Genomic DNA, 22596 nt, shown 5'->3' with positions numbered 1-22596 from the left:
GGTTTGAAAGATTACATCACCAAGTCCAGGTGTGAACTGTGGGTTACCTGAAATAGGAGCTAGGGGCGAGTTACTTGACGAGATGTCGGGCCGGCCCAAAAGTTTGGTGCACGTCTGTGTTGTAGGTCCAATGAGGGGGTGTCGTTTTGACGAACGTGGAAAGCGTTGCATAACACCACGGCGCTCTGTTTAGGGGAACGGGGCTTTGTGCATGTTCTATTTGAAGCTATAGCTTAACGTCTTGGTGGGGCACCAATCTATAAGCCTACTGAAATGCGCTGCAGAGTAGTAGGCATGTATGTCTGGCATAGTCAAGCCCCCGTGGTGTTTGGGCAGTGAAAGTAACGTCCTCCTTAGACGTGGTCATTTGCGCGCCCATATGAACTCTACAAATAGGGAGTTCATCAGTTTAAAGTAACTCGTCGGGATGTAGATAGGTAGGGCCTGAATGAGATATAAAAATTTGGGGAGGATGCTCATTTTCAAAATGTTACAACGACCAAACGAGTGCCAGGTGTCGAGTGTCGGCATCGATTTTAGGAGAGGAGGGAAGTTTTTAGGTCGAATATTTTTGAGAATTTCGGGGGGATGTAAGTATCTAAATATTTTAGCGTGGTGTCTGTCCATTTCAACGCAAAGTTTTTCTGAAGCTGCAGTAGCTGCGGTTGGGGTAGACCAACACCCATGCCCTCCGATTTGGTAAAGTAAATTTTTAGGTTGGACAATGTTCCGTAAATTTTAAATTTTGTGTAGCAGATTTGGTAGGGAGATGTTGTGATGGAAAACATCATATCGTCTGCGTATGTTGACACTTATTGTTGTGAGGGTCCTACTATACTACCGGTGACGTCCGGGTTAAGCCGCACATGACATAGGAAGGGCTCCAGGGATAGGGCAAATAGGAGAGGCGACAGGGGGCAACCCTGTCTAGTCCCGTTGGCGATCTTAAAAGGTTCCGGGAGGACCCCATTCGCCCTGACGATAGCAGTCGGGTTGGAGTAAATAGACCCCACCCAGTTCAGCATTTTGCTACCTGGGCCACATGTCGCATGACCGAAAACACAAATGGCCAATGAACCCGATCAAAGGCCTTTTCCGCGTCTGTCCCCAGAAAGACACATGGGGTCTCGGTGGTGTTGGCTACATGGAGCAGGTTTATTACCTTGGTTGTATTATCCTGGGCTTCTCTAAGTGGGACAAAGCCAACCTGAGCTAGGTGAATCAGGGCCGGTAGATGTTGTTTTCTATAGCTATGATTTTGGTAAACTGTTTAAAGCGCAGCTTCACCCTGTTTTTCAACATTAGCTCATTCAATTCAATACAGCTCCCTTACATATATTTGGCATGTATTTTTTTGGTATTTAAAAAAAAAAAAAAAAGGGCTATTGTTGTGAGTTTATTTCCCCCGCCGCGGCGGCAGCAGCAGCCTCGCCGCGTCATCCTGTGCTGCTATGCCTCCTGGGAGATGTTTGTCATCAATCCCAGGAGGCTGGGCTGAAGTATCGCCGCATAAAAACATCTCATGACGCCCCCCGCTCTATCTCCACCTCTGCCCGCCCCCTCGAGCTCCATAGATAGAATGCACACATTCGAGGTGTGCTAGTGGGGTAGGCGGGGCTGTGAAGACGTTTACCATCTCTCCGGGAGGGCGGGCAGAGGCGGAGAGATGGTAAATGTCTTCACAGCCCCGCCCACCACACTAGCACACCTCAAATGTGTGCATTCTATCTATGGAGCTCGAGGGGGCGGGCAGAGGCGGAGATAGAGCGGAGCATGACATGGGGGGGCGTGCCCCGTGCTATAGCAAGTCCTATTACAAATTGCTCTGCATCCACTGTGCCTGTCACATGCAGCCACTGTGCCATCAAACACATCTATTGTGCCTGCCACATGCAGCCACTGTGCCATCAAACACAGCTACTGTGCCTGTCACATGCAGCCACTGTGCCAAACACTGCTTCACTGTGCCCAGCAAACGCAGCCACAGTGCCCATCAAACGCAGTCATCTGCCAGTGCAGCCACCTGCCAGTGCCAATCAGTGACACCTGCCAGTGCCAACCAGTGACACCAGCCAGTGCCAACCAGTACCACCTGCCATTCAATGTGCCGGGGGCCGATGCGGTGTGCTGTGCCGGGGGCCGATGCGGTGTGCTGTGCCGGGGGCCGATGCGGTGTGCTGTGCCGGGGGCCGATGCGGTGTGCTGTGCCGGGGGCCGATCCGGTGTGCTGTGTCGGCGCAGATGCGGTTTGCGGTGTGCGATGTTATGGTGGCAATGTGCTGTGCTGGGGGAAGGAGGAAGCAGGAGGAAGTCAGCACAGGGATGGTGGGAACCCCTCATAATTAGCACAGCAGAAGTACAAACCCAGGAATTCAGCACAGAACAGGGATGGTGGGAACCCTTCATGAGGGGTTCCCACCATCCCTGTGCTGACTTCCTGGGGCTGTACTTCTGCTGTGCTCATTATGAAGGGTTCCCACCATCCCTGTGCTGTGCTGACTTCCTGGGGCTGTACTTCTGCTGTGCTCATTATGAGGGGTTCCCACCAATCCTGTGCTGTGCTCGTTATGAGGGGTTCCCACCATCCCTGTGCTGTGCTGACTTCCTGGGTTTGTACTCCTGCTGTGCTCATTATGAGGGGTTCTCACCATCCCTGTGCTGACTTCCTGGGGCTGTACTTCTGCTGTGCTCATTATGAGGGGTTCTCGCCATCCCTGTGCTGTGCTGAGTTCCTGGGTTTGTACTCCTGCTGTGCTCATTATGAGGGGTTCTCACCATCCCTGCGCTGTGTTCCTGGGTTTGTACTCCTGCTGTGCTCATTATGAGGGGTTCCCACCATCCCTGTGCTGTGCTGACTTCCTGGGGATGTAGGGATGGTGGAAACCCCTCATAATGAGCACAGCAGGGGTACAGCCCCAGGAAGTCGGCACAGCACAGGGATGGTGGGAACTAGGGGTGCAACGGATCGTCACCGATCCGTGATCCGAACGGGTCACCCTGTTCGGATCGGCACACCATGCGGTCCGCGGAACGCTCCAGAGCCTCGGCCGTAGGAAAGTCCCCGGCTTCGGCCTAGCTCCGGAGCGGCGGCCATCTTGCTCCACCCCCGTGTGCTTGTCAGAGCACAGCGTGACACGCCTCCCCGCCTCAGCGCGCAAATGGAGCGGACTAAAGCAGACAGCGCAGGATTATCCACCGGCAGCTACAGGAAAGGTCCAGGGGCTGAGAGGATCATTGAGGCGGGCAGTGTATAGTTAGAGCTGTGAGCAATCTGCTATAGGCAATGGTGACCCTCCCCAGTGTGCTGCGAGTGTCTCTCTACTGAGAATAAGCCAGAGAGAGAGGACACTGCGATCACCTGCCAGCCAAGGAGCTCAGAGTGATAGGGAGGGGGGGAGATCACCGGGAACTGTGTCCATCAACCCTGACATCTGGGAGCATCCCTGCAGAGGAGATCAATGTGTCATCTGTACGAGGATATCCCCCCCCCCCCCCCCCCCTTTCTATACAAGAAACCCCCCCCTCCCTGTGCGATTGAGGATGGATATGCCCCCTGCTTTTTTTCCTGTGTGCACTGTACTAATCACAGTAATGATAGTTATTAGGGGGGCAAGTGGACACCCAACAGAGTTTTAGATTCAGTTATTTTCATCACAAACTGAGCTTATACGCTTAAATACAGTTTTTGTAAATCCGACGGACTGTTTAAATGTTAAATTTAATGTGAAAATCAGAGGTGTTCTGTCACATTAGCAATAAACAGTCCGTCGGATTTCCAAACACTGGCCCAGATTCAAGAAGCACTTGCGCCCGCGCAACCATAGTTGCGCGGCGCAAGTGCTTACTTGCTCCGGTGTAACGAGTGCTCCTGATTCAGGAACCTCGTTACACCGAATGCAGCCTAGGATGTGACAAACATAAGCCTCCTTATGCCTTCACATCCCAGGCTGCATTCTTGCGTTGGCCGCTAGGGGGCGCGGCCTTTGTGATCGGCGTGTAGTATGCAAATTGCATACTACCACCGATTCACAAAAGTTGCGCGGGCCCTGCGTACGCAAGGTACGGAGTTTCCGTACAGCGCCTTTAGCATAAGGTTGCTCCTGCTAATAGCAGGCGCAGCCAATGCTAAAGTATAGCTGCGCCTCCCGCTCGCGACGTTCAAATTTCACGTCGTTTACGTAAGTGAACCGTGAATGGCGCTGGACGCCATTCACGTTCACTTAGAAGCAAATGACGTCCTTGCGACGTCATTTGCCGCAATGCACGTCGGGAAAGTTTCCCGACGGAGCATGCGCTGTTCGCTCGGCGCGGTTTACGGAGCAACTGCTCCGTGAATCGCGGGCAAAGCGCAATATTTGCGTGGGCGCAGAGAAAAAAATTTGCTCTTTGCCCACGCAAATATTGCGCGATTCTACTTGAATCTGGGCCACTGTATTTAAGCACATAAGCTCCGTTTCGTGTTGAGAATAACTGTGAAATCTAAAACTCTGGTGGGTGTAACAAGATTTGTGTTTTTTTTTTTTTTTTTGATCCGAAAATGATCCGATCCGTGACTCCTGATCCAAGGATCGATCCGATCCGTGAGTTTTTTGATCCGTTGCACCCCTAGTGGGAACCCCTCATAATGAGCACAGCACAGGGAAGGTGGGAACCCCTCATAATGAGCACAGCACAGGGAAGGTGGGAAGCCCTCATAATGAGCACAGCAGATACTATTAGTCCTCTTTAAGCGTCCAGATTTTTAAATTCATCATAACGAATGTTGGTAATTGTTATGAAAAGTGAACGAATCTAACGAAAATTCGTATTTCGTACGAATCCGAATTGAGTTTCCGGCACAAAATACGAAATAACGGCTAATGCGAAACGGAACTAAACAAAATGAATTTATTGACAGTGCACATGTCTAGTATATGTATACACACTACATATATAACTACAAGAGATAATATATATATATATATATTATCTACAAATTATTTAGTATATTTACTGGTTCCTGGAAGGAGGAGGGGAGGAGAGGTTTGCATAGATAAGGGGCGGCAACTTCCTCTGACACTCCCATTGCTATTGAAACCTATTACACTGCTTGTGCAGCACTGAGCATGTGCAAGATCTGCAAGGCTGAATTCCAGGAAGTCATACAGTCTGGCTTCATGATGCCCACACTTAAGATGGCCCCAGTCAATTTCTATTTTATAAAGTATCTAAATGCTGTAACAACCTAACAAAACGGTCCTTAGTTTACAGACGAACTTTACTAGAATACATTAAGCTTGTGTATTACAGGGGTATTTATATTTAAAAAGTGAAATTGTGGCCGGAACTCCGCTTTAACCTTCAACAACTATAAACAAAAAAAAAACAACAATTTTGAAAAACACAATTTTTTTTACTTACTGCTATAAAACATTTCCAAAAAAAATGTTTTCATCAGTTTAGGCCGATATGTATTCTGCTACATATTTTTGGTAAAAAAAATCCCAATAAGCGGATATTGATTTGTCTGCGCAAAAGTTATTGCATCCAAAAAATAGGGGATAGATTTATGGCATTTTTATTTAATTTTTTTTACTAGTAATGGCAGCGATTAGTGATTTTTAGCGGGACTGCGACATTTCGGCAGACAGAACGGACACCTAACTGACATTTTTTGGGAACCAGTGCCATTATTGCAGTGATCAGTGCTAAACATTTTCACTGGCACTGTACTAATGACCCTGGCAGGGAAGGGGTAAACATCAGAGGCGATGAAGGGGATAAATGTGTTCCCTGCAGGTGTTTTCTAAAACCTCATACACACGATCGTATTTTCCGCAGACAAATGGCACACAATTGTCGGCCAACAAACATGAAACTATGTGTTTTTTTTAGCTCTTTTTAGCGCCATCCTTTGGGCACCCTCTGCTGATGTTGTGCTATGGTGAGCATTGCTTCCGAGCATGCGTGTTTGTACTTTTGTCCACGGACTTGTGTACACACGATTGGAAAATCCGACAACAGACAATTGTCTACGGAAAATTGTAAAGCCTGCCATCCAACATTTGTCTGCGGAAAATCTGACAATTGTCCGATGGAGCATACAAACGGTCCGAATTTCCGCCAACAGCCTGTCATCGCACAATTCCCGTCTGAAAATCTGATTGTGTGTACGAGGCTTAACTGTATGATTGTGGAAACACACAGATCCATCTTCCTGCTTTGTAGAAAGACAGGATCTGTTTGATCTCCCCTGTCAAAACAGAGATCTGCCTTGTTTACACAGATCCCCATTCTGTAAATGTGGGGAACGATTGTGGGTGGCTGGTGAACATCGCAGGACCCGCTGATTAGGCTCCCCCGCTGGCCAATGGGAGCAAGCACCCACAAAAGCGAGTTTCCGAGCCGACGTACACCTATGGCGATTTGCGGGATCGTGCCACCTTGTACAAGAAACATTTTTGTGCTTGTCCCTTTGGATAATTTAGCATGAACTGTCATGATCAGCTAAGTACTAACGGTTAGATTAACGAACGATTGCTCTGACAGCAGCATGTTTCGTCTGATGCAAACTTGAAGAAAGAAAAGCTGGGACAGCCGCACTCCAAAAAAAGTTCCTTTTTAATAAAAATTATTAAAAAGTAACTTTTTTTGGAGTGCGGCTGTCCCAGCTTTTCTTTCTTCAAGTTTGCATTTCCATTGCATTGCCTGCACCCATGGTTCGGATTTAAGGAGATTGGCTCTCTGGTTCATCTGAGCGGTTCTCTCTTCTCTCATGTTTCGTCTGATTTTCTCATTGTGTGTGCTAGGCTTTGGAATGCAGGTCAGTGTTGCCAACCGTCCGTAAAAAAACGGGCATTTTTTTCCCCCGTTCGTAAATGTCTGTGGTTGCGGAAATGTGCCAGTAAAAATAGCCAAGATCGGTTCGGCTTGGAACTGCGCATGGAGATTGGAGGCAGGGGGTGATGGTGGCTGTGGTGGCACCGCAGAGGGCGATGGAGATTGGAGGCAGGGGGTGTTGGTGGCAGGGGGTGATGGTGGCATCGCAGAGGGTGGGGATGGAGACAGGGGTTGTTGGTGGCACCGCAGAGGGGGATGGAAGCAGGGGACGATGGAGGCAGGGGGCCTGGGGGAGATTGGAGGCAGGGGGAGATTATGGCACCGCAGAGGGGGGTGAAGGCAGGGGGTGTTGGTGGCAGAGGGGGATGTGACTAAATAATTTGCCCTTATTATATGGAAAATAACAAAAATATGTTTTTTTACCTTAAAGCGGATCTCCACTCTAAAGTGGAGTCCCGCTGATCGGCACCCTCCCCCCCTCCGGTGTCACATTTGACACCTTTCAGGGGGGAGGGGGGTGCAGATACCTGTCTACAGACAGGTATCTGCACCCACTTCCGGCCCTACGATACGGGCAAAGGACGGGTTTTTTCCTTACCTTCCGTCCGTCCCCCGTTGTATGCTGGGAACACTCGGCTCCCAGCACACAGCGGGAGCCAATCGGCGGTCGCAGCGCGACTCGCGCATGCGCCGTAGGGAACCGGGCAGTGAAGCCGGAGCGCTTCACTTCCTGGTTCCCTCACCGTGGATGGAGGGGGGAGCAGCAGGGTGACGAGCGATCGGCTCGTCATCTGCTGCGATCACCACTGGACTCCAGGACAGGTAAGTGTCCTTATATTAAAAGTCAGCAGCTGCAGTATTTGTAGCTGCTTGCTTTTAATATAGTTTTTTAGTGGCACATCCGCTTTAAAGCGGGGGTTCACCCTATATAAAAAAAAAAAAAAAAAAAAAATTTCTTCTATCATAAAATTCGGCATAGTAGCGTGAGCTACAGTATGCCTGTCTTAAATTTTTTATCCCCGTACTCACTGTTATATCGTACATAGAAGATTCCGACTGCCCACGGGGAATGGGCGTTCCAATCCAGACGGAAGGTGATTGACGGCCGGCTCTGGTGCGTCACGCTTCTCCGGAAATAGCCGAAATAGGCTTGGCTCTTTACGGCGCCTGCGCATAGTCTGTGCGCAGGCGCCGTGAAGAGCCGAGACCTACTCCGGCTGTCTTCGGGGAGCGTGACGTGCCAGAGCCGGCCGTCAATCATCTTCCCTCTTGAAAGGAACGCCCATTCCCCGCGGGCAGTCGGAATCTTCTATGTACGATATAACAGGGAGTACGGGGATAAAAAAATTAAGACAGGCATACTGTAGCTCGCGCTACTATGCCGAATTTTATGCTAAAAAGTTGTTATGCAGGGTGAAATACCGCTTTAATATCTAACTTAAATCACATTGTTATTTTCCTAGCGTACTTGTTTGTAGCCTAAATACTGAAATGTGCACCTAAAAATGTAATTTAGTAACTTTTGAGAAATGCCAGTAAAAACATGGCTGCGCCAGTAAATTTCGGGTGTCGTGCCAGTAAATTTCAATCTGGTAGGTTGGCAACACTGGTGCAGGTACAATGCTTTCTGTCCGCATTGGTCCTTATGAATTCCAGAATATATATGTTCATGTGGCTGTACACCCCCCACCCCCTCAGAACACTGTGCCTTATACAGACTGGTGTGCTCTTCATACACCTTCTATTCCTCAACACACTATAAGCCTGCATTCCCCCCTTCCTTATCACTCAGAACTCCTTTCAGTCACACGTCTATATAGTGCAGACGCCTCACACTGCCACCATTCCTCCTGCCCTGTAGGCTCCGCTCACTTCCGGCTCGTCTCGTCCCTAACCCGGAAGCTAAACTCTCACTGTGTATGTCGGCGTCTGATAGGTGTGGGCTGGGCACAGTGCGGTCACCGGAAGTGCACGCTGTGGAGATGCAGGCTGTATGTTGTGTAGGAGAGAGCTGAACGTTGCAGCTACCATGCCCCATAGACAGTGTTGTAGAGTTCAGGCGTTATATGTAGTGTATTATATGACGATACATTTCAGCTGTGGGTGAACAAGCACGGCTGGTCGGATGTATTTTGATACATGTGTATCAAAGGCATTATTTCCCTTAGTAGAATGCTGGGGTGAGTTAGGTCCAGCACTGCTGTAGATCTTGATTTGGTTAGGACAGAGAAGCCAGAAGGTGCTAGAAGCCACTGATAAGGTCTGGCGATGCCAGGCGTGGTGCGTTGCTCATTTTTCCGAGTGCTCCTGATAGCCCTTCTCCTTGTTGCTCTCCTCCAGCTCCTCTATCTCTCCCTCCTCTCTAATCTGCATGGACAGCAGCAGCAGAGATCAGCTCACCCAGTCCATGCCGGGGCAGCAAATACTGAGCCACAATGGCAGAGGGAGCAGAGAGATCACATGAAGGCGGTATTGGCTAGTGGGGGCATTTTGGATGGCAGTGGACAGTACCGGATTTACCGTCACCTTCTGGCACGAGAAGAGAAGGCATTCAAAGTGTTGGACCTGGCGCTGGCCTCCCACACTAGCCTTAACAATGTATGGCATTTGCAGGATCTAGTTGAGCGTTGGAATGGGAAGATTTCCTTGTCTCTGTTTGCTTCTAGCTCGGCTCAAGCAAAAGTTGCTACTGTGTTATTGTTTACCATTGCTCAGTTGTGCCCGTCGTTGAGACAGAGGGTGTCCTTTCATCTGGTGTGCCAGTCTGGAGATCAGGCGGTCTTTCCAGAACTGGAAGACCAGGCTGAGTTTGCAGATCTACGTACATGCCAAGCTGTTTTTGCAAAGGCAGCAATCATGGGATCACATATAGTTAATTATGCAGGTAATGCTTCCTACCCTAACAACTTACTGAGGAATATTGCCAGGGCTGGTATTGGCAGCACCACCTTTGTTCTGGTAGTGGACATTGATATGGTGCCTAGTGAAGGACTAAGATCTAAATTTTTGGATTTGGTTGCTCAAGGAGTAGATACACATACAGTATTTGTGGTGCCTGCCTTTGAAATTAGACACACTCGGCGACTGCCTGGAACCAAAGAGGAACTGCTCCGACTTTACCAAGTGGGGGAAGTCCGAGCATTTTATGAAGAATTATGTCCCCGATGCCAGGCACCTACTAACTACTCATCATGGCTGAACTTGCCTGAGAAGTCTGCCAGACTGGCGATGGCTTATGTTGTGGAGTGGAGGGATCCTTGGGAACCGTTTTACATTGGGAATAAAGATGTGCCATCCTATGATGAGAGATTCAAGCAATATGGATTTAACAGAATCAGCCAGGTAAAGATAAATGAAATATAAAAGAGAAGAGACTAGCTAGGTTATACAGTGCACTTCTCATTCACTCAATAATCTACAGAATTTTTGCTGGTAATAGTGCAAACCGAATAACAAGAACTTTTACTGAGTGTGTCTACAGACAGTAAACGTTTTTGTTATTTGGGTTGCATAATACTGAGTGAATGAAAAGTGCAATCATTTGTTTATGTTGCACAAACATATTTCCAGTTTTAACCAGTTTTAACCATTTCCCACCCAGGCCAATTCTGACTCTCCTCTCCTACATATAAAGATCAGTATTTTTAGCTAGACAATTAGAAACATTTTATATATAACAGTAGACTTTAATGGAAAAAGTAAGGGTCCTTTCACACGTGCGGACCGTTCATCCGTTTTTTCATACGTCCGTTTACAGACTGCAATGCTTTCCAATGGGATAGCGTACGTTAGCAGATGAGCATCCGCTAACGTCCGTTAACATCCGTCTCCGTTAAGCTCAGTTTTTTTGAACAGAAGAAAACCCTATTTTTCTTCCATCAAAAAAACGGATGGGACGAAAAACGGATGTTAGCGGACAATCCATTTAACATCCGATCCGCTAACATCCGTTTTTCATCAAAATATGTAATAAAAAATAAAGTTCTAACAAAAAAGAAAAACGGATGACAACTGATGAAAAATGGATGTAAAACTGATGAAAAACGGATCAACTGATGATAAAAAACTGATCTAAAAAACGGTCCGCACGTGTGAAAGGACCCTTAAGGTGAGTTCACTGTGTGCACTTCCACTCCGCCATGTATATTATGCCCACGTAAAAAACTATGAACAGGGGGAGACCTCAGGTTACTGACACCTTAAACAGGGAGAGAACACGTTAAGCGTTTAGCTAATGGGAAGTAGTAGAAAGGTGAGGTAAACCTCTACTTGTTTTTTGCTTATTTAGGAATAAGAAAATGTTGTTAAGAGAAAACCTGAATTCTGGCTGAAATGTATGACGTTTAATTGTGATGTGTTATTATCCCTGTGTGAGGGAAAAAAAAAAAAAAAAAACTGAAAACATTCCATAGTGCAACCTGCTTGTTTTTAATTACAAATATATTGTGCATCTGCTTATATTGGCATAGAGAGATATTGCATGTGTACAGAACTGTCGCCATCTCCAACAGGCTCGTTCACATCAGCATAGGCTCTTTCACGCATTTCAACTAGACGCGTTTCAACCAATAGACCATTTTAAGGGGATCCCTTCCCTATGGATTCTGAGCTGTGGCTGAATGATCGCTGTTAAACATTCTGTTATAGACCAACTTTAGGCTGGGTTCACACCAATAGAATTGGATGCAGGTTTCCCCGCATTCCAATTTGCATAGCAGGAGAGATTGTGACCAGCTCTCTATGGAGCTGATTTACAGCTCCAGTGCGATTTGCACAGGAGCCCTGTGCATCTTTTGGTTTGTTTCAGATCAGAATTCTGACCAAAATTCTGTCTAAAATCGGACCTGAAACGATAAACGGAGACGCTCCAAACTCCTGCTGTGAGCTGCTGCGTGTTCTAGTGTGAACCTAAATCTGGGATCTATTCATTCGGTAAGAGGATGCATGTGGTGGTGCAATTCACAGTGATTATTATAAGTAGGGTTGTCCCGATACTAGTATCGGTATCGGGACCGATACCGAGCATTTGTGCGAGTACTTGTACTCGCACAAATGCTCCCGATGCCTGATCCGATACCCGGAAGTCGGCGGGTGGAGAGGGGGCGGAGCCAGTGGGGTAGTGTGGACGGAGCCTAGGCTTTGGGTGCATACATTTAGGGGGACGCCATGCAGTGTGTGTCACTGCCGGATCCGTCCCCCTAATGTTCCTGTGTCCCTGTGAATGGTTGTGTACGGTGGCGGGGCTATTGGCTAGTAAGGCGGTGATGGCCTATCCATGATCACTGCGGGGGAAGGCTAGCCAATCCACGATCACGGCAGGGGCTGGTGCCGCCTCCTAGCCTCAGACCGATATTCTGTCTTCCCCCTCCTCCGGACACCCTCTCCTCGCCTTCATAAGCTGCAGGTGAGACTGTCAGCCCCCCTGTCGGTCCCCCCCATCAGTCGGAGCCCCCCTGTCAGTGCCCTCCATCAGTCAGTGCCCCCCTTTCAGTGCCCCCATCCATCAGTGCCTCCCATTTGTCAGTGCCCCCTGTCATGCCCATTATTAAAAATATTGCATTGTGTGATATATAATGTATTATTCATTATGAAAAGGTGGGCTACACATCCATATGACAAGATACGATGTGATCTGTGCCTGGACTGATTTTATGGTAAATATAATGGGTAGCATCTATCATGCTCATTTTCCCCAATATTGGGGTGTTGAATAGGTGAAGTTTGGTTTTAAAGTGTATCTATACTCCAACATCTTTTAGCTTTAGCTAGAGCAGGAAGCCATTAGGACTCCCGTCCAGTGCCATCTTCTTCTGGATTAAATAACAAATTATATTTGTCACATGTCATTAAAAAAAAAAAGTATCGGTATCGGCGAGTACTTGAAAAAAAGTATCGGTATTTGTACTCGATCTTAAAAAAATGGTATCGGGACAACCCTAATTATAAGTGGAGGATAATTGCAATATTTGCAATGGTGGTGGGACCCTCCCACACACACAGCAGTTTATTTGATTTATTTGGACTGTTTTTGTTTTTTTACTTAAATGATTAAAATAACAAACGCAACATTTGAACATTGTTATGTTGGGGTGGTGGACTTTTATCAGATTGATGTTTATTGCTTATAAGTTGAATCCATTGATCATATATGCATTTATGGTTCATTTATTGCACTTTTGAATTGGTGGTGTCACACATTGTTGTGATATTGGTTTTGAAATAGAGATTTATTTGCATAAATTTAAAGAAACAGTACAACATACATTTTTTTGTTGTGACACTAGATTTTAAAGTATAAGCACAGAGATTAACTTGTATAAACTTAAAGACATAGTGCAACATTGATTATTATTTTTAATAAAGTTTGAATACAGTACATTGTAAACCTTTTGTAACACTGTGTACTTATTTAATTACATCTTTTTCCCTTTTCTTAAGGCATGTGAACTGAATATAGCTGGCTATACGTTTGCAGTCCTTGACTCTGCATTCCTGGTTCACAAGGGCCACAAGTTACCTGGGGACTTTCACAGTCAAAAAGATGCAGAAAACAAAAGAAACCGTCAGCTCTACAGAGGCTTCAAGGAAGAACTAAAGCTGAAATATCCAGATTCCACCAGGCGCTGTTAACACGGCTTTACTGTATTATGAAATGGGACTCGTGTTTGGAGAATTACAACAGTCATTAGGTGTGTGATTTGTGGGCTTAGGACAGGATTTCTTAGGTGATTCTGCTGCGTTTGGTGCATTACCTTTACATTTTAGCAATTTTACAGTCCAATGAAATGTATTATGTAATCCTATTTATTAAGAACCACTACTGGTAGACTGACACTGTATCCATCCGATGTGTTTATTATTTTGTGTTTTTCTATCTTCTGATAACATTTATGTTAGTTACATTGTTTATTGTTTGCTCATCTTGCATAACATTTACAAATCCAACATTCAAGTGATTTATCCTAAAATCTTCAATGTCTATATAAAAAAAACTGTGTTTGCTTATAACAGGGAACTGTGCATCAAATGCATGTTGAAATCAGTCCTGTTTTTATAGTCAGTGTCATTTCAAATGAACCCAGGGAAGCAAATAATAAACAATTTAAACACATATATTGGAGCCATTTTACTATTATATATTATTCTATATATTGGAGCCAAAAATTGTTTGCAGTTTGTCAAATTTAAATTTTCCTGACTCTTAAAAAAAAAAAATGACAGCATTAAATAATCTTTATATACCCAATCCTACTAATCACTCTGGATATATGCGTATCTCGGATGCAGATTCGAAATGTATGGTGACTTGCAGCCTGGCTGCTAAATTGCACAACTTCTTAAAGGATAAGTTCACCTTTCTCAACATGTTACACCTGTATTTAGGGTGTAATATGTTGAGCATCCACCACCTCACCCCTGATCCCAATGACAGCGGGTGGGGACATTCTCCCCGCAACTGCTGTCACAATTTGAACTACAATTACCACCAGCCATTGCAGTTGACAGCTTGTAGTTGTCAATGAACTGCAAGGGCCCTGGTGAGCACTCTCATATTCCATTGAGCTTTCTAGTCTTGAGTAACTGCCTGTCCTATCGGAGGTATGGACAGTCTGCAAGAATCTGACATTGAATCCATGCTCTGCTGATCGCTGGTGCAATGCTTTATAGGCTCCCAAGAAAAAAAATATCACTGATAAGCTACTCAGTCCCTCAATCTTTCAATTCTTTGGGACGGTATTTTCTGTATTTCTTGTTTCATGCACATGTTTTACCTGCACAAAAATGCATTTATTTTTTTTAAATGGTGAATATATCCTTTAACCACTTCCTGCTGGCCGTACGACTTTGTACAGCTGCAGTGTGGATGCAATTGCCGGGAGGCCATCTATATATGACCTCCAGCCACTGGGGGGCGTGCGAGCGCCGCCAGCCGCATCACTGAGATGCTGATGCGCGTGCCTGGCGGCCGCGATGTCTACCAGGCACCCGCGATCAGCGGTTACACAGACAAGGACGTGGATCTGTGTGTGTAAACACACAGATCCACGTCCTGTCAGGGAGAGAGGAGACCGATCTGTGTCCCTTGTACATAGGGGCACAGATCGGTCACCTCCCCCAGTCAGTCCCCTTCCCCCACAGTTAGAAACACTATGCAGGGTACACATTTAACCCCTTCCTCGCCCCTAGTGTTAACCCCTTCCCTGCCAGTCACATTTGTACAGTAATTAGTGCATATTTATAGCACTGATCGCAGTATAAATGTGAATGGTGCCAAAAGTGTCCCATGTGTCCTCCATAATGTCGCAATCCCAATAAAAATCGCAGATCGCCGCCATTACTAGTAAAAAAATAAATAATAAAAAATAATAATAATTCTGTCCCCTATTTTGTAGGCGCTATAACTTTTGCGCAAACCAGTTGCTTATTGCGATTTTTTTTTTTTTTTTTTACCAAAAATCTGTAGAATACATATCGGCCTAGACTGAGAAAAACTTTTTTTTTTTTTTTAAATTGGGCTATTTATTATAGCAACAAGTAAAAAATATTAAATTTGTTTTCAAAATTGACACTCTTTTTTTTTTTTGTTTATAGCGCAAAAAATAAAAAACGCAGAGGTGATCGAATACCACCAAAAGAAAGCTCTACTTGTGGGGGGAAAAAGGACGTCAATTTTGTTTGGGAGCCATGTCGCACGACTGCGCAATTGTTAGTTAAAGCGACGTAGTTGCGGAAGCTGAAATTTCACCTGGGCAGGAGGGGGGTATATGTGCCCAGTAAGCAAGTGGTTAAACATTAACTCCACTTTTGTTGTGAAAAAAACAAAACATTCCCCTCTGGATGATCACTGTACAATGCAAGGATTTAAACATACTTTGATTCCTACCTTTTGTTATTTTTAAGAAATCCCTGTTTGTTTCTGTGTGCCCATGTGCAAAGTGAGTCTAATGGGAGTATTTTCATATATATCAACCAGCTGCTGCACCTGCAGGCCTATAATGAGGAAAATTGCAGAGTCTGCCTCCTTTTTTGATGTGATTTACCATTAGTCGTATCGCACCAAAAATAACATTTTTGTTGCAGGGGATGCTAAAAATCTTAGTGCAGACTTCTGGGAAAATCAGTGAGCCAATCAGACAAGAAGGAAAGGTTTCTGGGGGGCGTTCTCGACACCTCGGGGTAGCCATATTGCATTGCATTTTACAGAAAATTACAGAGCTGCAGATTGAAAAGGAAATGTAATTTTTTTTAACATTCAATTACAATGACTTGTGTCACTATATTATAATTTCTTTGGTATTTTTTACCCCACAAAAGTGGAGTTACCTTTTAACTTTATTCTCCTCTCCTACACAGACTGTCTGCTAAATTTAACTGGAGTGTGTCATGGCCATCCACAGAGTATAAAAAAACAAGCTTGGTGATTGTGCTCAGTACAGAGATTATACTATATGGAGGAACAGGGCACATGTGTGTCCTATTTGTCAGTCTAAGCAGAAACAGTTGTAAAATTATGCAGTGGAGCAAGCAGTCTACGGGTCACCTTACATTAAGTATGCATCTGAGGTGTGTATAATTTACTTTCTGTCCAGTGAGATTAGTAAGGCTGGTGAATGCTCTATATATATATATATATATATATATATATATATAATCTCACACTGCTCAAAAAAATTAAAGGGACACTTTGAAAACATCAGATCTCAACAGGATCGCATGCTGGATATCTCTACTGATATGGACTGGGTAATGTGTTAGGAATGGAAGGATGGCACATCATTTGATGGAAATGAAAATTATCCACCTACAGAGGGCTGAATTCAAAGACACCCCAAAAATCAAAGTGAAAAAATTATGCAGCAAGCTAGTCCATTTTGCTGAAATTTCATTGCAACAACTCAAAATGGTCCTCAGTAGTTTGTATGGCCCCCCAAGTGCTTGTATGCATTCCTGACAACATCAGGGCATGCTCCTGAGATGACGGATGGTGTCCTGGGGTATTTCCTCTCAGATCTGGACCAGAGCATCACTGAGCTCCTGAACAGACTGAGGTGCAACCTGGCGGCACCGGATGGACCGAAACATAATGTCCCAGGGGTGTTCTTTTAGATTTAGATCAGGTGAGCGTGGGGGCCATTCAATGGTATAAATTTCTTCATCCTCCAGGAACTGGTTGCATGCTCTCGCCACATGAGGCCATCACTGACCCACCACCAAACCAGTCATGCTGAACGATGTTACAGGCAGCATAAAGTTATCCGCTGCTTCTCCAGACCCTTTCACGTCTGTCACATATGCTCATGGTGAACCTGCTCTCATCTGTAAAAAAGCATGGGGCACCAGTGGCGGACCTGCCAATTCTGGTGTCCAATGGAAAATGCCAATCGAGCTCCACAGTGTCCGGCAGTGAGCACAATAGAGGACGTTGGGCCCTCAGGCCACCCCCATGAAGTCTGTTTCTGATTGTTTGGTGAGAGACATTCACACCAGTGGCCTGCTGGAGGTCATTTTGTAGAGCTCTAGCAGTGCTCATCCTGTTCCTCCTTGCACAAAGAAGCAGATACCGGTCCTGCTGATGGGTTAAGGACCTTCTACGGCTCTGTCCAGCTCTTCTAGAGTAACTGCCTGTCTCCTGGAATCTCCTCCATGCTCTTGAGACTGTGCTGGGATGACACGTATTGATGTGCCATCCTGGAGGAGTTGGACTGCCTGTGCAACCTTTATAGGGTCCAAGTATCGCCTCGTGCTACCAGTAGTGACACTGACCTCAGCCAAATGCAAAACTAGTGAAAAACAGTCAGAAAAGATGAGTAGGGAAAAAAAATGTCAGACACCTCCACCTAAAAAAACATTCCAGTTTTGGAGGTCGTCTCATTGTTGCCCATCTAGTGCACCTGTTGTTAAGTTTCAGCTGCTTTGCTGTTAATTGAAATTATTAACAACCCCCTCTGTATACACTCCTCCCCCTCTGCTACTTAACTGACCAGATCAATATCCCAGGAGTTCTGATTCAAAAGTGTTCCTTTAATTTTTTTTGAGCTGTGTGTGTATATGTATATATATATATATATATATATAAATCCAACTCTGTTTTGTCTAGGCGAGAGGAGAGCAACTATGCAGCAATTGCAGTATATGTGATTAGTAAGCTACAATTTATTCCATTTTTGGTTTTGGGTTTAAAGGAGTTGTAAGGAAAACATTTTTTTTTAAATAACATGTTATACTTACCTCCACTGTGCAGTTCGTTTTGCCCAGAGTGGCCCCGATCCTGGTCTTCTGGGGTCCCTCGGCGGCTGTTGCGGCTCCTCCCCGCAACAACTACACACAGACATGCGAACGAGCTTGCATGGTGTGTAGCTGTTGCGGGCGCGCTCCCGTGATAAAGCAGCGGGCATAGCCGCCGCTGTATCACTCAGCCTGCCGCGCCGCGTCATTGGATGTGATTGACAGCAGCGCCAGCCAATGGCTGCGCTGCTCTCAATCCATCCACTGCACAGGCTTCGACTCGAGGACAATGACGGGGGCGAGCGCGGGACTTTAGAAGGGTCAGGTAAGTAAAACGGGGGGCTGGCATCATCTGATTTTTTTTTTGTTCACCTTAATGCATTATTATTTTTTTTTACCTTTACAACCCCTTTAACCTGGTCCAGAAGCAAAACAGAATTAATGAGCAATGGAAGAAACTATTCCTTCCTGTGTATTTATAGTCTTACGGCATCATTGTAATATCAATTAAGGCCTTAGAGTCGGTTCACACTAGGGCGACATGATTTCCAGCGTGACTTTCAGAGGCGACTCCGACACGACTTGAGCATGAACCACAGGGCGATCTGGGGCGATTCACAACACGACTTGAAGTCGTCTCCAGGACAGGAGACTTTCCAGTGGCCAATCAAACAACAATCATCTCTAGGGGAGGGAGGGAGGGGGAGGGAGAGGTTTGCCTGAGAAATGTATGTTACTTCCTGGAAAGTCACTTCAGTTAAGACAGTGATCAGACTTCTGAGGCGACTTCCATTGAAATCAATGGGTACAAATCTAATATGGCAATTATCCTCTAAAGTAAACAGGACTGTTGCAAAAAATAAACATGATAACTAAACCTGTGAAGGTAAGTGATGCCTAAAACAAATGTATTTCTGCAGTGAAGCCAGAGAACCTGTCTCAGTGTTCCAACAAATCAGTGTAAATTATGCCACATAAATAATCACAGTGATAATAATACACAGTGTTTCAATATAAGTCCATGTTGCATGGAAAGTATAAATAAAGTTGAATAAAGGTGAGTAAAATTAAATAGAGTCCACAAAGGAAAAAAAGTGAAGGAGGGGTTTTGTAGTCCCCTCAGGTGAAGATGAGTAAAATTAAATAGAGTCCACAAAAGAAAAAACCGCGCGGGAGGGGTTTTGTAGTCCCTTCAGGTGAAGATGGTAAAAAAAGCAGAAGATCCACCAAAAGACCGCAGATGGAAATAGGAGGAAGCAATCCACAGACAATCCAATGTAAAGAGAAATGGAGGCTTACCGGAAAGCCTGTGACCCGACCTTCTCAGGAAGGATCTAAACAGGCGTGTTGGGATACAGACGTCCCTCAGGCAGTGGAGATGGATCGATATCCTTCACGAATCAAACGTCAGGGTCCACAGCGTCGTAGCTCCTCATATGGGTCAGGGATGACAGCACTCACAGAGATATGTAGCAACGGTGGTCAGCAGATGTCATATGAAAAAAGGAAACATTTCCATGGTATAGCCTGCTTGATATTGGTTTATTTAAAAATTCAATTAAAAATCCATTAAAAAGATTTCCCATACATAGGGAACAAATATATAGAGTCCTTGCAAGGAAAAGAAAAAGCTCCAAAATATAAACAGACCGCCTTGGGCTGCAACACACGCACTGTGCATGCGCTAACGGCCCAAGGCGGTCTGTTTATATTTTGGAGCTTTTTCTTTTCCTTGCAAGGACTCTATATATTTGTTCCCTATGTATGGGAAATCTTTTTAATGGATTTTTAATTGAATTTTTAAATAAACCAATATCAAGCAGGCTATACCATGGAAATGTTTCCTTTTTTCATATGACATCTGCTGACCACCGTTGCTACATATCTCTGTGAGTGCTGTCATCCCTGACCCATATGAGGAGCTACGACGCTGTGGACCCTGACGTTTGATTCGTGAAGGATATCGATCCATCTCCACTGCCTGAGGGACGTTTGTATCCCAACACGCCTGTTTAGATCCTTCCTGAGAAGGTCGGGTCACAGGCTTTCCGGTAAGCCTCCATTTCTCTTTACATTGGATTGTCTGTGGATTGCTTCCTCCTATTTCCATCTGCGGTCTTTTGGTGGATCTTCTGCTTTTTTTACCATCTTCACCTGAAGGGACTACAAAACCCCTCCCGCGCGGTTTTTTCTTTTGTGGACTCTATTTAATTTTACTCATCTTCACCTGAGGGGACTACAAAACCCCTCCTTCACTTTTTTTCCTTTGTGGACTCTATTTAATTTTACTCACCTTTATTCAACTTTATTTATACTTTCCATGCAACATGGACTTATATTGAAACACTGTGTATTATTATCACTGTGATTATTTATGTGGCATAATTTACACTGATTTGTTGGAACACTGAGACAGGTTCTCTGGCTTCACTGCAGAAATACATTTGTTTTAGGCATCACTTACCTTCACAGGTTTAGTTATCATGTTTATTTTTTGCAACAGTCCTGTTTACTTTAGAGGATAATTGCCATATTAGATTGAGTTATTTTTATATTTCACTTATATAATTTTTTATTCATGGTTTATTTATTTATTTAAATATTCTATTGACACACTTTTCACACTTGATGTTATATTTTGTCTAGCGCTGCACTGTCTTTTTCCATACGTTTTTTTTGTTTTTGTATCTAAACATTTGTGTTCAGCTGCAGGACGTCCCTCCCGGGACCCACCCTTAATTGCTTTATTATTGCTTTCACCTAGCGCAGATTCCCCTATCCCATTTCCCTTCCTTATACCAATGGGTACAAATCGCCTACAAGTCGGATTGAAGTAGTACAGGAACTTCTTTTGAAGTCGGAGCGACTCAAGTCGTGTGTATTAACACCGCTCCTATTCACTTGCATTGTTTTTCTCGACAGCGCGACTTGAGGCGACTTCAAGTCGGATCCCAAGTCGCCCCAGTGTGAACCGGCTCTTAAAATTACAGTGCTGCTAGGTACCATCAGAAAATATTCTTACCCCAACAGTGTTCCTCTGTTGCTTGGTCCTACACTTCAGTAGTTTGAAATACCCGTGCAAATTCTAGTCTTCCTAAAGTTAGTATTTATGTATGCCTAGTAATATTGTGCACTCCTACCTCACTTTACTGCACTGGGTGTCTGGCGATTGGGCAGAGATCCAGTGTTGCTCCTTTTGTGAAAACTGTTGTATTTTAGTGCAGCTTTTAATTTGAATTTCTCTTGATACATGGAGGGTGACATGTTAAACCACAGTCCGTACTGAATGCTGTGCTCTCTTCCCTTGGGCAGTTCTATCGGTAAGAATTTTGATATATTAGGATGGCCATAGCAAAAGGGAAAATACATATCTCCCAGTTTTCTGAGATGGGAATAGAGAGACACCTTTTGTATGTAGGCAAATGACACACCCTTGCTAGATTGTGCTAGCTAGATCTTGAAATATGCATATGCTGGAAATTATTGGGTAAACCCCCAAGTCCTTTTTACCTTTTATATTCTCCCTCCAAATGGCTGTGCACAACAACAAATGTAAGAACAGAGAGATTTAATTTAAAAAGGACAGTCCCTCGAAATGAGGGACAGTTGGGAGCGATGTAGAAGAGGATGTAACAATCATAAGACCAAAAAGAATCAACTCTTCTTAACATTGCTGATAGAATTATGCGGTTTTATGGGAGGAGGGGAGGAAGCACATAGTGATTAGAACTTCTTCTGTACAGCACTGTGGTGAGAGATCTGAACACCAGGTGGTGCTCTTTTCTGTCTTTTTTTCTGATGCATATGCTCTTCATGGTTTTCTTTTATATATATATATATATATATAATATCAATACATCTAAAATGTCCTAATATATTTGTAATCTGAGTCGTTCTGTTGCTATTGTTTATATGTGTTGTAATTAGGGTTGTCCCGATACCACTTTTTTAGGACTGAGTACAAGTACCGATACTTTTTTTTATGTACTCGCCGATACCGAATACCGATACTTTTTTTAAATGTGTCCCCAAATGCAGCCATGTCCCCCCACATATGCAGCCATGTCCCCCCCATATGCAGCCATGTCCCCCACATATTCCAGCCATGTCCCCCACATATTCCAGCCATGTCCCCCACATATTCCAGCCATGTCCCCCACATATTCCAGCCATGTCCCCCACATAATGCAGCCATGTCCCCCACATATTCCAGCCATGTCCCCCACATATTGCAGCCATGTCCCCCACATATTGCAGCCATGTCCCCCACATATTGCAGCCATGTCCCCCACATATTGCAGCCATGTCCCCCACATAATGCAGCCATGTCCCCCACATATTGCAGCCATGTCCCCCACATATTGCAGCCATGTCCCCCACATATTGCAGCCATGTCCCCCACATAATGCAGCCATGTCCCCCACATAATGCAGCCATGTCCCCCACATAATGCAGCCATGTCCTACATACCTTGATGATGCCGCACGTGCCGCCGTTAATCAGCATGCGGGGAACATTACAGCTTTCGTTTGAATAGCTGTATCCCCGCCG

At 45.0% G+C, this 22596-nt stretch overlaps 1 protein-coding gene across 1 annotated transcript; it reads left to right on the top strand.

The window, feature by feature from the left end:
- Window positions 1-8751: 8751 nt before the first annotated feature.
- B4GAT1 (beta-1,4-glucuronyltransferase 1) lies at window positions 8752-13930 on the top strand. Its single transcript, XM_040328879.1, has 2 exons — window positions 8752-10161; window positions 13258-13930. The coding sequence occupies exons 1-2, from the start codon at window positions 9088-9090 to the stop codon at window positions 13447-13449; spliced, it is 1266 nt and encodes a 421-aa protein (XP_040184813.1). The 5' UTR covers window positions 8752-9087; the 3' UTR covers window positions 13450-13930.
- The last annotated feature ends 8666 nt before the right edge of the window (window positions 13931-22596 follow it).

The sequence above is a fragment of the Rana temporaria genome, chromosome 11 (genome assembly GCF_905171775.1).
Source record: "Rana temporaria chromosome 11, aRanTem1.1, whole genome shotgun sequence".
NCBI lineage: Eukaryota > Metazoa > Chordata > Amphibia > Anura > Ranidae > Rana > Rana temporaria.
This window is presented reverse-complemented; position numbering and strand designations above follow the sequence as displayed.